This window comes from Microtus pennsylvanicus, chromosome 10 (genome assembly GCF_037038515.1).
Source record: "Microtus pennsylvanicus isolate mMicPen1 chromosome 10, mMicPen1.hap1, whole genome shotgun sequence".
NCBI classification, from domain to species: domain Eukaryota; kingdom Metazoa; phylum Chordata; class Mammalia; order Rodentia; family Cricetidae; genus Microtus; species Microtus pennsylvanicus.
This window is the reverse complement of record NC_134588.1, coordinates 109163489-109180918: the sequence shown is the minus strand read 5'-3', so window position 1 is coordinate 109180918 and position 17430 is coordinate 109163489. Positions and strand designations below refer to the sequence as shown.

The 17430-nt window shown below is 51.8% G+C and overlaps 1 protein-coding gene across 3 annotated transcripts in view; it reads left to right on the top strand.

Annotated features, from left to right (window-relative positions):
• Positions 1–705: 705 nt before the first annotated feature.
• The window catches only part of Vash2 (vasohibin 2), a 34355-nt gene continuing 17630 nt past the window's right edge, over positions 706–17430 (top strand). Inside the window, exons 1-5 of one of the 3 annotated variants that reach the window (XM_075989470.1) lie at positions 706–836; positions 1387–1789; positions 10240–10328; positions 14912–14968; positions 15632–15706. In XM_075989470.1, the coding sequence (XP_075845585.1) occupies positions 1514–1789; positions 10240–10328; positions 14912–14968; positions 15632–15706 (497 nt within the window). In that variant the 5' untranslated portion in view covers positions 706–836; positions 1387–1513. Of the gene's footprint in view, positions 837–918; positions 1269–1386; positions 1790–10239; positions 10329–14911; positions 14969–15631; positions 15707–17430 lie in introns of those variants that run through there. The other 2 variants (XM_075989471.1, XM_075989472.1) reach the window with 2 other exon arrangements.

Genomic DNA, 17430 nt, shown 5'->3' with positions numbered 1-17430 from the left:
TAAGGCCCTTGTAATTCTTCTATTGAAAGGTGGAGACAGGACCAGGAGTTCAAGGTCATCCTTCTCAACCTAGCAAGTTTGAGGCCAGGTTGGGGGCTGTGGAACCTTGTCTCGGGGAAAAATGGGGGCGGGGGGGAGAGGAGGAGGAAAAGAAAAAGGTAATGTTTTAGTGGGGAATGTGGGAGGGCCACTCCTTGGCTTCAAGCATTCCTCCACAAACCAATAGCTGTGTCAGAGGGACCTGACTAGCCTCGTGTGTCTCACGGCAGCTTGGATTGAGGGCCCTTGTTATCCATGACTGCTTAACAGAAGATGGAAGGCTGTAAGCACTTGTTAATCTGGAGAAAAACTTGCAATGGAGGATTGCGACAAGTATTGATGTGGAGCATTTCCTGAGCCACTTTGTAGGGCCGGGTCACTAGAACACGGCTCTAACGCAAAGACCCGCTCTACCTCCTAGTTCCATCTAGGGGCCATCGCTGCTGCACCTCCGCCCCAGCGAAACTGGACCTCAGTTCCTGGAGAGTCACTCAAGCTCCGCGGGAACACGCAGCATCGGATTTCGCGTGGCAGCCCACCTTCCCTTACTCCGATCCCCTCCCGTCTGGGGACCTGGAGCCAATCACAGAGTTGCACAGCTCCGGGTTGTAAAGTCCCGAGTCCGGGACCCGCCCCTCTTTGTTGCGGTGTCCAATGGAAGCCTCCAGAACATCGGCGGCTGCCCGGGTGACTCGGTTATATGTCACAGAATAACATTCGAGAATGGGCGATGGAATGAGCCAACATTCTCCACAGCTTCAGCAGCCCTCTGCAGCAATGAGGCCGGCTGGCTCGAGGTGGGTCCCAGTGCCCCGCGCGCGCCCTGACCACCCGCAGCTGCCACTCACGGTGCCCGCGCGGAACCCGAGGGAAGGGGGCGGCGCTGCGCTTGCCCGGGAACCCCGGCTGGAGCCGCCCCTCGCGCGCCAGGGTTTGGGGGTCTTCCGGGAAGACGCCAGGCCTCCTTAGCAAGCAGAAGCTGCTGCGGCGCCCTCGCGCCAGCCCTGGGTGCTCACGTGCCTGCAGGCTGTGGGTCGGTGGTGATCCATCACATCTGGGGACCCGGGAATGAGTGGAGCCTGGAGGGTACCCCCGTGTCTTCTTGCTACACAGCTGTCTTGCTTCTTCCCACCCTGTCCTCTCTGCACCCTGTGCTCCTTGCATGCCTCCCCATCCCCGGGTGCAGCTGGGTGTGAGTCTTCGTGGCGCCCTTCCAGCCGCCTTGCTAGGTAATCCGCCGGGCTAGAGGCTCGCGTTAGTCCTAAGGGGGTGGGTCTGGGGCAGAGAGGCTGGGGATGGGCGGGAGCCTGTCTGAGTCGCAGTGTGTGCTGTTTCCACTGCTTTCAGGCCCGGCCAGTGAGTGGGAAGCCCGGCAGTTTCCCTAGCGCTGTCCTGCAGCCGTGAGAGATGAAGGCCAACCCCACGGGGCTCTGATCTCCGGCGCGCCCAAGTCCCCCGCCGCGTGCCCCTCACCATGACCGGCTCCGCCGCGGACACTCATCGCTGCCCCCACCCCAAAAGCGCCAAAGGCACCCGGTCCCGGAGCAGCCACGCGCGGCCAGTAAGCCTCGCCACCAGCGGGGGCTCGGAGGAGGAGGACAAAGACGGTGGGGTGCTGTTCCACGTGAACAAGAGTGGCTTTCCGATCGACAGCCACACCTGGGAGCGAATGTGGCTGCATGTCGCCAAGGTCCACCCCAAAGGGGGAGAGATGGTGGGCGCTATCAGAAATGCTGCCTTCCTGGCAAAGGTCAGTGGCGCGGCTGGAAGAAGGTGGGATGGTCCGGATGGGTGGGATGGGACCAACTCAGTCAGGACATAGCTGGAAAAAGCAACCTCAAGTCCAGCGACTGAGTCCAGAAGGGGCAGGCAGCAGACTTGCTGACTTGACCATGTAAGGTTAGGCTAAGCCAAAATCCACTATGTACCTAGCCCCTGTAACATCTTCTTCATCAAAAGCTAGTGTCACCAAGTCAACTCCAAGCCACTCCAAGAAAGCATAGAACCCCAAGTCCACTCCGCCTGTCCTCCGTGGTGTCTTTTGCTCTTCCCCTGTCCCCCTAGCAAATGGTTTATGGAGCCGTGAGTGAACGTGTAACCAACCAGCCAGACTCAGACTCCTCAGCGTGAATCATTTCTAGACTTTTACCGATTCTTTTCTTTTCCTCTCCTCTCCTTCTTTTCCTCTCTCTCTCTCTCTTTCTCTCTATTAATGACAGTGACTTTACCTCTGGAGCTTGCAGAAACAGTGAACTGTCTCTTCCCAGTTTATCTGGCACCAAGGGGAGAAACGGGAACCGTTTGGCTGTGGCTTAAAAGGGACTTTCCAGTACACAGGATGAATTAGTCTCCCCGGGTAAAGGAAGAGGCAGAGTGAAGCTCTCTTTTTACTCTGGAGAGCAGCCAGCCAGCCAGCAATTGAACTCGGTGACCAAGGATATGGTTACAGAGGGAGGATGTCCCCTGGTGGGAGTGTCCTGTTATATAAAATAGCAAAATGCAAGCTAGGTGAAAGCCCGGTGTGCCACTATGGAGATGGCTGCCCAGACCCTAGGGACCCTGTTTGCTGAGAAGGATCCTGAGAAGATGCAGGAATCACTGCCTGAGACCCAGAGCCATGCGGTAGTCAGGTCCTAGACTGCGCAGAGCTGAGCATGCAAGTCTGCAGACCAGAAGGCTGTGTGCACCCTTGGGGAAGTGGAGGAGGCTCTCTGCTTCCCGCTCCCTGCTCCACTGTGTTTTATTACTCTGCTAGGCAGGGAATTTATTCTGTCCAAATCGCAGCTTGTCTGGTGAGAAACTGATACCCAAGCATCAGCAGGAACTATTCCTGCTCTTGAACACAGACAGCCCAGGCTCTTGAGTTCGTCTTTCTCTCCTCGTCATGATCCACCAGAGTCCTTAAACATGGAAGAGTTGGCCAGAGGGAGAGGGCTGAATGGCACTGTCTGGGCTGGCTTTCTGATTCCCTCACCTCCCTCATTGTGCCTTCATCGTCCCCCCAGTTCCACGTGTGGGAGCCCCTCTCTGTGAACAAGCATTGGATCTTTGTGTTGCTGAAGATGTCTCATTCAAGTCCTCCTGACGGGGGATTAGTACAAGACAGCGACCCCCTGCCTCTGTTCTCCGTGGCTTCCTCTTCCTTCCCTTTCTCCTCCTCCCTCCTCCTCCTCCTCCCTCATCTTCCTCTTCATCCTCTTCTTGCCAGCGCCAGTCTGCTCTTTCTGGAACCTTGGCTCATTATCCACCAGGCGGTCCTCGGCATGAACACATACGAGATGCAGTATGCTAAGTGTTGCTGAGGTCATGCTTCCAGTATTATAGCGGAGTGCTTTCTTTTCATAAAAGAATGTTCCAGTTAGGCATGGTGGTGAATTCCTTCCTGTAGTCTCAGTACCTAGAGGGGAGATGCAAGAGAATTATAAGTTCTAGGTCATCTTGGGCCCCACAATAGGTTCAAGGCCAGGCTGGAATGTGTATTGGGACCCTGTTTCAAGAAAGAAAAGAAGAATAATCTTGTATTTTATATGAGAGCCTGGTGACAGTTGCTGCTAAGTCAGGACACGCCTTGCCCAGTGTAGGCTGTGGGCTGCGTTAGATTTGTTGTTGTTGCTATTTATTTGTTTGCTTTTCATTTTTTTTTGAGACAAGGTCTCACTCTGAACCCTTGGTTGGCCTGGAACTTGCTCTGTAGACCAGACTGGCCTTTAACTCAGAGATCCTCCTGCCCTTTTTTTTTTGGAGACAGGGTTTCTCTGTGTAGCCCTGGCTGTCCTGGCACTCGCTCTGTAGTCCAGGCTGGCCTCAAACTTACAGAGATCTGCCTGCCTCTACCTCCTAAGTGCTGGGATTAAAGGCATGCACCACCACCACCTGGCTATTGTTTTAACTTTTAAAGTTTGATTTTCTGTGTATGGGTGTTTCGCCTGCACGTATGTCTGTGCACCATGTACATGAGTGCCCTCACAGGTCAGAAGAAGAGATTTGATCCCCTAGAACTGGAGTTAGAGTTGTGAGCTGACATATGGGTGCTGGCAACTGAGCCCAGTGTTCTTCACCCCAGCCGTCTCATCAGCCTCCTCCCTGTTCTTTGACAGGGTCTTGGTTGTATCTGGGCTTATAGGCATGTCCCACCACCCCTGGTGACAAATGGGTCTTTAAACTTGAATAAGAACGTAAGATTTCACTTTACTACATTGCCTATTTGTTTTTTTGAGAGTCTTACATAGCCTAAATTAGTCTCAGATTCACTATTTGAGGCTGGCCCTTGGCTCCTGGAACTCTAGTCTAATAGCTGGTTCTCCATCCTCAGCCCTGGTTCCTGCCTTCAATGTCCTCCAAACCCTAGTTCTTACCCAGGCACAGCCATGGAAATCTCAAGCTGCTCTATCAGAAGCCATTCCTCTCCAACGCCAGAGCTTGGCAGTCCTTCCCGGGGCCAACTTTTCCTCCTTAGCCAAGCAATGCTGTACTGTAGGGCATTTGCACCAGAGGTGGGTGGTGGGATGGTGCTGAAGTTGGGCAAGACTGACTACTTTATCCATAGACTGTGAACTGAGGCAAGATAGTATCTCGCCCTTCAGCTACAGGACGTTCTGTTAGGGACTGTAACGTCCACCTGAAGGCCCGGGTATCTCCCCATGGAGCGGGGGTGGGAGAGGATGGGGCGGGCAGTTTTCACTTGAGAGCCTCTCTCCACTGTGACTCCCTCCTTCTCCACCTGTGGCTGCTGAGCCCAAGTGAACACCTGACTAGGTCCAATCCAGGCTTTTGCTGAGGTAATTTAAGAAAAGATGGAGTCATTGGAGTTACACAGAATGGACAGAGAGTGACAGAGAGTGACAGGTACCACGGAGCAACTGGCCCTTCTCCGTCTGGCTCTCATGCGTCCTGGTACCCAGAGCCCACTGCTGAGACCAGACCCCAGGGCGGCTCAGTCAGAAAAGCGACTTGGTTTCTTGCGGCCTCTGTGTGTGTGTGTCATTTTCGTGGTGATTCTAAATTTGGAAAGAATTCACATTAGAGGGTGAGCTCTAAAGTGTGAGCAGGCACTGGAGACTCCTGCAGGCTCTGCCCCTGCACCCTGTGTTCTCAGGGTGTGCCCTCCGTTCTATGGCCTAGATTCAGAACCGTCTGGATCTTCCCTAGGCGTGACCCAGGACCTCTGCCCAGATCCCAGACTGTACCCTTTGATGCAGGAGCTCGGGGCCATCCTGGCATTCTGTCTCCTTCATGCTACTCGTCCCTGGCTCCAGGCCTGGCTTCCCCTTCCCTTCTTCACGGTCCTGCCAGTTACACACCTGTGCCCACCTGCCGTTCTCCCTCTTGCCGTCTGTCAGTGTTCTTGTTTGGCGAGAAGGAAGAGGAGAGGCAGACCGCCAGAGTCTTCTCTGTCGCTCTCCTTATTCTTCCCTGCTTACCCCACAGCCTCTTTCTCCACATCCTTCAAACTTCCCTGGGCTTCCTCACCAGCCCTGGGCTGCCTTTCAGAGTGAGGTGACCAGCAGGGAAAGATGGAGGATGACATTTCACAGGGCTTTAGTTTATGTCATTAGCAAACTTAGCCTTTCCGGGGGGGGGCACTGTTTGCATTTCTCCCTTAGTAGACCACTTTTTGTGACCTTATTTGTTTATTGTGGTGAAATCCATGATACATTACCTACCTTGAAGTTTGGATTCTGACTGTCCCAAAGGGCCACCTGTCGAAGGCTTAGCCCCCAGCCTGGGCTGCTGTTACCAGGTGAGGCCTCATAGAAAGGATTTAGGTCATTAGGGAGTGTGCCCTAGAATTGGGACAATGACCCCCTACTGTTGAATATTAGTTTAAGGTGGGTTACTTTTGTTTACGCTCTGGAATATTTGTTTAATGATGCAAAGATGTGTTAGATTAAGTGAAATTCCCCTGTGGTCAGGAGGTTGGGTCAGCAGCTAGCTGACAGGAGGTGGTAGGAAGGGGCCAGGCGGAGAAGGGTTTTAAGGAGGGTCGAGGAGAAGCAGGAGGGCTTCTGGAGAGGAGGTACACTTCCTGCTGTCCGGACTCTGAGGAGCAGAAGTCCACCTCAACTCTTCGAGTCTTGAGTTCTTTAAAGGGACAGAGGTTTAGTTATGTTCCCTTCGTGGCTTTGAAAGAGGAGGTTCCTGAGGGGACAGAATTCCCTCAGCGGCGGCTCTGGCAGCATAGCCACTGCTGGGACAGCCATGAAGACAACAACCCCTGAGCCTTCCCCAGGTGACCGGACCTTCTCCACCACATGCTCCCTCTGAGGGTGTGCTATAGGTCCAAAAGCTATAGGTACAAGTGACTGTGACCTGAAACCTCTGAAACCTTTGTTCTCTATACGCTGGTCATCTCAGGTACTTTGTCCGGATGATAGAAAGTTCTGTGACATAAAGAACACGCACGTGGTCATGGTTCCATCACCGCCTGCATCTCCAAAGCCTTTCACTTCCCTTTCGAACTTAGCCACACCCAATAACGCCCGCCCAATGCTTACTCCCAACTTCATCTATGAAGCCGACCACTCTAGGAACTTCACGCATGAAGAATTACATAAAATTTACCTTTAGAGCTGTCAGACAGGTATGGGTCGTTTCCCACTGTGTGGTTTTGGGGACAAGACTCAGGGTTGGTGGCAAAGGCAGACGTCCTGCTGAGCTGTCACCGTGGCCTAGTGTTGGCTGTTCTGAGGTTGGCTTGCTTCAAGGGTCCACCTGCATTTTGGTGTGTCCCCAACACATGCCTACCTTTGAAAGCCGATTAGCATCTCCCTGTGTCAGGATGGAGCTTTGTTTATCCGTTCTACCCATCCACAGGCACTGAGCTGGGCCCCACTTTTTCTTAGAGCCTAGTGTTCTCTGTCACTTTATGAAGTCTCCATGAGTTAAGGGCATCACCTCCTCGTCAGCATGTGGAACCTGACAATGGAGGTGATGTTCTTATCACCTATTGAGTAGAAAGACATCCTCAGGAAGCAAAACCTCAGGGCTGTATGCCTAGGAACTAGGATCCGTGCTCATTCTGAGCCTCTTTAATCCAGTTCCAGAGAACATGTTCCTGATGGATAATGGCACAGCTCCCCCTGTGTGTACCATGTATAGCCTGGTCCCTGCTGCCTTTGTATAAACTCCCAGGGTAGATGAGGCAGTGTTGTTATTTTACCTGCCTGCAAGCGGAGGCTGTAGGGGTCCTGTCCTGGACCAAGGCCTCCAGCTGGCAGGAGAGAGAGCGTTGTGTGCATTCATCGTTATACCTCAGGGGCCCTTCTGGTTTATACTCAATCCAGCGGAGCACTGACTGCCTAAGGTGCTGCTCCAAGTTGCCCCAGGCTGAGCCCCAGGCAACTCACCTGACTTCAGGGTGTGAGTAGCCGCTGAAGGTATTCTCCACAGAGTATCTTGGCTCTCCTGACCACAGCCCTGCTCCAGCCCACGTGGGGGACGCTTGCATTTGTCCTCCTTGGGAGCAAATGTGGCCGCAGCCCGCTGAGGTGACTGCAGCTGTTTTCCTAAATCCCTTGGGCGCCGTTGGCTGCTATTCTGAGGCCCAGCTGCCTTTGGAGTCCTGCTTCACACCCTGATCTATGGACTCCATGGGGTGGGGGAAAGGTGGAAATAACTCTGTGGTCAGCTCCCAAAATGGACCCTGAGCCAAGTCACAGGCTACCCGTGTGGGGACTTGATCTCTCACGTCCCTCACATCCTGACGTGTCTGGACGGGGATCTGTCTCCCTTCCTGCGCTGGACCTGGCCTAGCACTTCCAACATGGAGTTGCTGGGTGGGGGTGGGGTCTGTTCATCAGCCTCCCTTCTCTTCCCACCTCTTTGAAACCTCTGGTTTGTTGTTATGTAGGCTTGGTAGACGTGTGGGAGTCACTGTGAAAAAACAAGGAACTCTCAACACTTGCTAATGTTGGTTGGACAGAGAATTCACGTGTGAGTTTGTGTGTGAAAAACTGTTTATGTGTGAGTGTGTTTGATGTGGGGGGTGTCAAATCGAGTCATGGGAACAAATGTTCAAATTGGAACCTTTTCTCTCCAAAGTGACTCTCCCAGACAGGGAGTTTGAGTTGAAGTTGGAGAGAAAATGTGGCTTGTAGAACAGTCGGGCCTGTGTGTGTGCGTGTCCACAGGGCCGGGCTCATGTTCACAGTTGGCCTGTGTGTGTGCGTGTGTGTCCACAGGGCCGGGCTCATGTTCACAGTTGGTCTGTGTGCGTGTGTGTCCACAGGGCCGGGATCATGTTCACAGTTGGTCTGTGTGTGTGCGTGTCCACAGGGCCGGGCTCATGCTCACAGTTGGTCGGTGTGCGTGTGTGTCCACAGGGCCGGGCTCATGTTCACAGTTGGTCTGTGCGTGTGTGTTCACAGGGCCGGGCTCATGCTCACAGTTGGTCTGTGTGTGTGTGTGTCCACAGGGCCGGGATCATGTTCACAGTTGGTCTGTGTGTGTGCGTGTCCACAGGGCCGGGCTCATGCTCACAGTTGGTCGGTGTGTGTGCGTGTCCACAGGGCCGGGCTCATGTTCACAGTTGGTCTGTGTGTGTGCGTGTCCACAGGGCCGGGCTCATGTTCACAGTTGGTCTGTGTGTGTGTGCGTGTCCACAGGGCCGGGCTCATGTTCACAGTTGGTCTGTGTGTGTGTGTGTCCACAGGGCCGGGCTCATGTTCACAGTTGGTCTGTGTGTGTGTGCGTGTCCACAGGGCCGGGCTCATGCTCACACACAGTCCCTTGGCTGAGATATACCAAGTGTGGCTGCTTCCCTTCCAGCTGAGGGGACAGTTTCTGTGGATTTAGGATGCCTCAGAGCCAAGGTTGAGTAGAGGCACAGAGAGGTAATGATCAACAGGGAATGTCTGCGGAAACGGCGCACAAGTGGGGGAAGAGTGGGCTACCCCATGCTCGGCGTGGGCCACCCCATGCTCAGGGTGGGCTATTGGGTTACCCCATGCTCAGGGTGGGCCATCCCATGCTCAGGGTGGGCCATCCCATGCTCGGCGTGGGCCACCCCACGCTCAGGGTAGGCTATCCCATGCTCAGGGTGGGCCACCCCATGCTCAGCGTGAGCTATCCCATGCTCAGCGTGGGCTATCCCATGCTCAGGGTGGGCTACCCCATGCTCAGGGTGGGCTATCCCATGCTCGGCGTGGGCCACTCCATGCTCAGGGTGGGCTATCCCATGCTCGGCGTGGGCTACCCCATGCATGCCTAACGCTCTGTGCCCATCTCTCACTGTGCCCGGCTCTGCGGCCCAGCTAGGCTGGCCCCATTCTATCAGCTGTTTCACTAGCAGCTTCCCCTTCCACTTGCAAAGCTGGCCCTGTTTTCTCCGAGGATGAGACTAATCTTTCCTTTCACCAGTTCTACATCTTTGAAGAAGCTAATGCCTAGAGGAGACTCCTCCCTTAATCCTGCATTCATAGGGACCAAGTTCCTTAGTCACCAATGACAAAGCCCACCACAGACGTGGAGACGACGAGGAGTCAGTGGAGATAAACAAGCGTAATGTGTTCCTGTCTGGCTGGTGTCCTGGTGTCGGGAGTGGTTGGGTTTAGTGCTGACTGTAGACACTTGGGGGAGGAGAGTCGACTGGGCTGCCATGAGGGTGCCTCATGAGGCAGGGGCACAGCACTTACCTGGGGAGAGTCGGCAAGCCGAGGACCTTCCTTAATCTTGTCCTTGGGGTAAAGGCTCAGGGAGGGAAGCAGTGGGCATGGGAGGTGTGTAGTGTGGAGAAATGGTACACATGGCTGGTACCCATTCTTCTGCAGTTATTTATCGTGGGAGCCATTTGTCTCATGTCCTGTGTCCACGATGCTTAAGAGGGGAGCACGTATAATGGGGTCACTGTTAGCCAGGCTGCAGAAGGGACCACGTGCTAAAAATCTAAGAATGAGTTTCCTAGGTCAGTCTCTGGGATATTCCACAGGACGTGGTCCCTGGCCTCGAGAAGGCAATGTCCCCATAGAGAAGGCAACTCTGTTCACTGTGGCGTATGTTTGGAGGGGGCCTAGAGGGCCCTTCAATGGTGGACAGGTATCTTAGGAGGGAGATGCCGTGGAGGACGGGCCATGGCTGCTGGTGACGACACCAGATCTGTGCTCACAGGGGCAGCTCTCCCTTGAGTCCAGCCCCATACCCTGCTCTAGGAGCTGTGCCCCAAGCGACTCAATAACAGGAGCTCCCCTCTCTTTCTCTCTGTAGCCTTCAATTCCCCAGGTCCCAAACTACAGGCTGTCCATGACGATCCCAGACTGGCTCCAGGCCATCCAGAATTACATGAAGACACTACAGTATCCTTTCAGCCAGGGGCTGAGCACCCCAGACAAGGGATGGGCATGGTGATCACAAGCTTAGTGGCATGTCTGTCACCAGCTGCTTTGCCAGAGCTCTGGTAGGCTGGAAGACGTTGGAAGGGCACCCTTGGGAGAGAGCTTGCAGCACTCAGGCCAGCAGAGTACATCATGCAGCGATCAGAATGATCAGGGCTTGTCCCTCCAACGGCGGTAAGGTTGATCCACGGTGAGCTCGTGACTTCTCCTTTTCTGCTTCCCTGTCTTTTCCTCTGCCTTCCCTGGCATCCCCTCTTCTTTCCATTCCTTCTGTTTTTTCCACTTCTTGTCTTTGTTCCCTTCTTTTCCTACCTTTCCTTCTCCTTTTCCCCCCAGAAATGACAGGATAAAAAGGGTAAGATCATTGAATCTACTTTTAAACTAAAAAGCAACTACTAGTCTTAAGTATTTTACATTGATACGGATTTTTGTATGTCGATACAAATTTAAGGATCACTTCTGGTATTTTATTAGGCACAGGAGTTAGATGGGGAGCCGGCTTCAGTGTGCTTTCTGGTTGACTCTGCGGAGAGGTCCCTGGCATGTCAGCTTGCTTTCTGCTTGCTCCTCCCTAACCCTGAGGCTGAGAGGACTTGAGGAAGCAGGAAGCCTCTGCCACAGACGAGAATGATTGTGCCTCTCCTGAAGGGCTCAGACACGATACCTTCCAGGGCTGCAGTGCACCCCAGTAGATTACTTGATTAGCATCCCTGTTTCTGCTTCATAGGTCATCACCTTCCTATGCGGCACCTTTCTCATGGAGTCCTGACTCCTCCTCAGGAGAGAGAGACTGGCAGCCCCAGACCCTACCAAGGTTATTGGGTGTTGCTGCTGACCTCCAAACTAAGACCCTACATGGATTGCCAGTGGTGGTTGAGGGGCATGGACTCAGGCCTTTTTCAGTGGTCACTTACTTCATCACCGAACGCTCCAGGTGACCTGCAGTTAGAGCAGCTCTCACTTCTATCTAGGACGAGGCCTTCCCAAGGAGGATGAGCCTGGCTGAGCTGCATCACGAGGGACAAATTTGCATGTGTTTTGCATATCATTTTCTCCCACTGATAGAAAAGTTGTCACACATATCCTGGCTTTGTCCTCATCATTGCTCTCGAAGGGTCGTCTTTTTGCTTTTCCTCTGACCCATTAATGATGGCCATTACCCAAGATTACTGACCACAGAGTAGACAGTGGAAAGTACAAGGGAGAACAGGAGACCAGGTCATCAGGCCTTTGGGGCCATGATCAAGGGAGGAAGAAGAGAAACCCTTCTATTTCTGACCTGGCGTCTAGTTCCTTGGGTGCCTGACTGTGTAGCTGGAGTCTTTTCTGCCCCACCTGCCAGTCCCACAGCCACTTAGAAAATACTCATTCAGAGGCTTAATATTAATTATAATTGTTTGGCCGATGGCTCAGCTTATTACTGGTTAGCTCTTACATTTAAATTAACCCATTTCTGTTAATATATATATCACCAGGTGACCCGTGGCTTACCAGTAATGCATCTCACTCCTCCAGTGTCTCTCTCCTTCTGGTGTCTCTCTCCTTCTTTCTCCCTGTATCTCTCGTTGGATTTCCTGCCCAGCTACATTCTGCTCTGCCATAGGCTAAAGCACCTTTGTTCTTCAACCAATAAAAGCAACACTTATTCACAGCATACAGAAGGACATCCCACACCATGACTGCTTGACCTTGACATAGGTGGCAGGATCTGGGGACTGCCTAGGGCCATAGCTGTAGGTGGATTTTTCTGTCCTGCCAGCCAGCTCCCAAATAATGATAAGGAGACTTCTTATTCATGATGAAAGCTTGGCCAAGAGTTTAAGTTTGTTTCTAACTAGCTCTTATAACTTAAATTAACTGATTTTTATTTACTTTCTGCCTCATGGCTATACTAACTATACTCTCTCCTGCCCATCCTGCTTCCTCTGAGTCCTGGTGTCTACTTGCCACTCCACCCTTCTTCCCTATGCTCTCTCTGCCCCCCAAATTCTGCCTAACTATTGGCCATTTGGCTTTTTATTAAACCAATCACAGTGAAATATCTTCACACAGTGTAAAGGAATATTCCACAACACATACCTAACTATACATGTGCTCGGATGTCAGTGGTGTTTTGACGAACCCAGCCCTGCCTTCTCCTGGAACAGTGAGTGGCTGTGCTGGCCTTTGTGTGTGTTTGGAAAGGGAGCCCGTGGCTTTGCGAGACATGGGAAGCCTGCCCAGGAGCTCTATGCAAAGGCACAGGAAAGGCTAGAGAGAAACTTCCAGAAGCTCAGCTACCAACCACAAGGAACTTAGAGAAGATGACCAGACAATTTTCTATTACTTAATTATGGATTAATCTTACTTTTTAGAAACTGAATTCTACTTTAAATGTACTGGGAACATTTGTTTGAGCACTGTTGGAGCAAAATCTTTGATAGAGTAAAAAAGTACCACTTCACAATAAGAGCCCCTTGTTTTTTCTTTTACCCTAAGAATTTTTAATATCCTATTTTAGAAATGCCAGGCCAGCCTATACTGTTATGAACATGGCCCAGGTCAGCCGCTCCTAAGGTGTACTAGTTCATATCACCCCTGGTCCTGACAGTGTTGTTTCCAATCCTGTAGACAGAAGTTTCTGTCCTGCTCAGTCCCACAGCCATTCAGTCACAAATAAACACACGGGGCTTATATTAATTATAAACTGTTTTGCCTGTTGCTCAGGCTTATTAATAACTAGCTGTGATAACTTAAATTAACCCATAATTCGTATCTGTGTTTAGCCATGTGACTTGGTGCCTTTCCTCAGTAAGGCATTCTTATCTTGCTCCTTTGCATCTGGCTAACGAATGCATCTCTGCCTTTCCTCTTCCCAGAATTCTCCTAGTGTGGTCACCCTGCCTGTACTTCCTGCCTGCCTATTGAGCCACAGGCAGTGTGAGGTGTGACCACCCTCCAAGCCGCTTGTGTCACTGGGACACATAGTGAGTGAGTCCTACACAGCCCACTGGTTACAGCAGCTCTGGGAGAGCAAAGTCGCTCTTCGTCCGCATCCCCCCAGCACACAGTTTACACACAGGTTTTTGTTTGAAGCAAATGAGTAAAACATATAAATTAAGTTAAACTCAAAAAAAAAAATTCAAAATTATGTCTCAGAAAGCAAGACATGAGGGGGTACTTGGTGGTGTAGCTCTGGAGAACTGGGCAGTCGGTCAGAATCGGGATGTGGAAAGCAGTTGCCATCTGTTTAGATTAGTGGTGTCAAGTGTTGGTTCCTGAGTTATTTGTGCTGCCATTCATCCACTCTTCCGTCTTTTCTTCCATACACTGATACATCAGTCATCCCATACATACATACGTATACCATATATACATCCTTTTGTCCACCTATCCACCTATCCATCCACCCATATATCCATCCATCCATCCATCCACCACCCACCCACCTATCCATCCACTCACCCATCCAGCCAGCCAGCCTTTCATCCATATATCTATCCAGCCTTCCATCCATGTATCCATCCAGCCTTCCATCCATATATCCATCCAGCCTTCCATCCATATATCCACCCAACTTTCCATCCATCCATCCATCATCCATCCATCCATCCACCTACCCATCTGTCCATCCACTCACCCATCCATCCATCTCTCCATCCACTCACCCATCCATCCATCCACCTACCCATCTCTCCATCCACGCATCCATCCATCTATCCTTCCATCCATCCACCCATCCATCCACCCATCATCCATTCATCTTTCCACTCATTCTCCCATCTGTCTCCCTATTCACCCGTTTACCTTTCTTCCATCATCCACCTATCCTTCTGTCCATCCATTGTCCTCCTCTTCTATCCATCTCACCTTTCATTTGTCCTTCTGTGCGTCTACTTTCTCTTTCCTTTCTATCCTTCACTTGTTTATCCGCTGAGCTGCCCACTCATCAATCAGTTCATTTACTTATTCCCATTTAATAACGTTTGCTAAACCTGTGTATGTTGAGCTTCTTCTAGGCGTTATGGGTGATCCAAAGATGATAAAAGAATGATCCCAACTCTCAAGGGCTTCTAGTCTAGCTTATGACTTAGACATGTGTCAAGTAACTGGGACGCAGGGCAGACTAAAATGAGGTACTATCAAAAGTGCATCTAGGCTCAGTTAGAAATTAGATTTTTGGCTGGAGACATGGTCAGCAGAAAGAGCACTGGCTTCTCTTCCAGAGGGTCCTGAGTCCAATTCCCAACAACCACATGGTGGCTCACAACCATCTGTAGTAGGATCTGATGCCCTCTTCTGGCATAAAGATATGCAGATAGAGCACTCATATACATAAAATAAATAAATAAATCTTTAAAATAAAAAGGGGAAGAAGAAAAGGAGAAGAAATTAGGTTTCCAGGGCTACATGGTGAGAAGTAACAGGCTTGTTGGTCCCCTGGCCACTGGCTAGAAAAGCGACTACTCCCTTATCCCCTTGAGAAATGGGAGTCAGTGTGGCTCTCCGCTGGGTGACCAGGGCTTTGGAACGTTCGTCACTTTGCCTTTACATGTTTCACACAGATACAATCACACAGGGACCCAGTTCTTTGAAATCAGGAAAATGAGACCTCTGAGCGGGTAAGTGCTGCGTTCCCTCCTGTGGGAGAGCCACCAGAGGTCTCCCAACCTCCGTCCTGTCTCCTAGGGCTCAGGATTCTGGTCTGCAGAGGGTGAAGGTGGAGGTGTCCCGGGGCCAGACTGTGGGTGGAGCTGAGGACTAGCTGCTCTTGGCAGCTAATTTGGGTGATCAGGACTGACTCTCAGGCTAGGTATGCTACCCACATCTTTAATCCCAGCACGTGGGAGGCAAGTGGATCTCTGGGTTTGAGACTGGCCTGGGCATACCAAGTTCTGGGCCAGCAGGGCTACATAGTGAGACCCTAACTCAAAACACACAGACCAGACTGACTTTCAGGATGGCAGAGGCCTGAAAACTCACTCATGAGGCCTGTCTTACTTGTCCTTTAAGGCCTGGCCTCCAGACTGGGAGGATGTTGTGAGGTATAACACGGCCCTCTCTGAGGTAACTGGGAGGAGCCTGTGGACTTGAGGATCTTAGTTCTGTCAAGTGCACGTGTGTTTAGGGGTCTTCCCGGGGAATTGAGTTGTTCCTTTTCTATTTAGATTTCTGCATGGTGCCTAGAGTGAGGAGACAGGCATACCGACAGACTGATGAACTGACGGACCATCACTGCATAAATGCCTAAGTCCTGAGATCATCTGTTGTGTTCTGTCCCACAGGTTAATGGAAACGGCGAAAGAGATGACCCGAGAATCCTTGCCTATCAAATGCCTTGAGGCAGTCATTCTGGGCATGTATCCTTTAAGCTTTGTGTGGTCACTCTGTGACCCTGTTCTGGGGCTAGTTGTGTCTTTGGTGTCCTTATAGAAAAAGGTCAGACACCCGTGGTACTTCCCTCAGTTGACCTGGCTGGAGTTGAATAAAATTGATGCTTGGCTCCTTGGGCCGGCGTTTATCCTACCTGTTCTCTGTGGAGCAGTCGGGCCAGTGACTGTAGATTCAGTGGTCACAAGGAGAATTCAGGTTCAGATTGTACGTGTGCGGCTCTCTCCTGCTCTCTCCTGACACTGTCGTAAGAGTTAAACACCGAAGTGGAGTTAAAGCAAGGCCTAGAGGGCCAATATCCAAACCCATCACCACGGGAAGTGTGAGAGCGGACTGCAGAAAAGAGCAGGTGCTGGCGGTGTGTCGCGGGAACCCAGTGGGCGCAGGGTCTCGTGCTGGTCTCTTGTGCATCATCATTTGCACCACAGTCTTGGCTCTTTTCCCGTGGGTGGAATTTCATCCAGAAACTCTGTGATGACCCTGACTGATGGTGGTGGTAACTGAACAGAACCAGATGAGAGCCAGGGAACTGCTGGAGCCCGTGGGGTAGTTGGCCGAGAGGACCGTGGCCAGGTGTCGGGTTAATATTCGCCCCCAGGTGAAGGCTGTTGGCTTCTTGAGTGCAGCGCTAAGTGGCTTTCAATCTTCTGAAGCTGAAGACTGATGTGGTCTCATGCCTGGGTGTTCCATTTAGAGTAGCTTCCAGAAAGACGGGACAGTGGAGGCAGCTGGACTGGACCGACAGAGCTCTTTTTGGTCTTGCAGGAGGGAATGGTGAGACTTGGACCATGACCTTGGCTGCAGGACCGGGTTGGGCGAGGTAGTTTCCAGAGCTGCCAGGAGATAGAGTGTACAGGACGGGAAACCAGCCAGACATAGGAGCTGACAGGGAATCAGCTAATACAGGCTTCCCATGAGGCCACAGACGGAGAAGACGCGTGTGAAGCATCGAGTGACGGGAGTGTACTGTATCTGTGCAGGCCTGCACTAGGACAGAAGCAGGGGAGGCTGGAGGGAGGGGCCTGCAGGTGTCTAGGCCATAGCTCTGTGGATCCCTCCATTTCTGTCCTGCATGACGATGCCACGGCCCAGGGGAAGGACTTAAAAGGAAGGCCCCAACTGTAGGACATGAGGTCAAATGTGGACTGATTGGATTTGAAACATGGAATCTGGGCTGTTGGGGATGGAATATTTGGAGGGTTGGGTTTTTGAGGGGGTGGAGGGATGCTCGAAACACAGTTTGGGTGGTGTGAATGTTGGGGAGACGGGAGGAGGAAAAAGTGATCGAGGATGAAGCTCAAAATTCTTTTATCTAGATGGACACAAGGACCAACGAAGGAGGCTGTGTTCAATGCCGTGACCAAAGCAACTTAGGAAAGAAAGGATTTATTTCTGTTAATGCTTCCTGATCCGAGTCCATCATTGAGGGAGGTCAGGGCAGAAACCATGGAGGAATGCTACTTCCTTAAGCAGCCGAGACCTACCTGCCTAGAGATGATACAGACCAGAGTGGGCTGGGCCCTCCGCGTCAATCATCAATCAAAACAGTTCCTCACAGACATGGCCACAGGCTAGTCTGATGGAGGCAACTCGTGTTGAGGCTCCCTCATTCTGGGTGATTCTAAATTGTGTCAGGTTGACAATAATATGCTGGGGTATATAGGTCACCTTGTCCTTTGCACATTGTTAACCT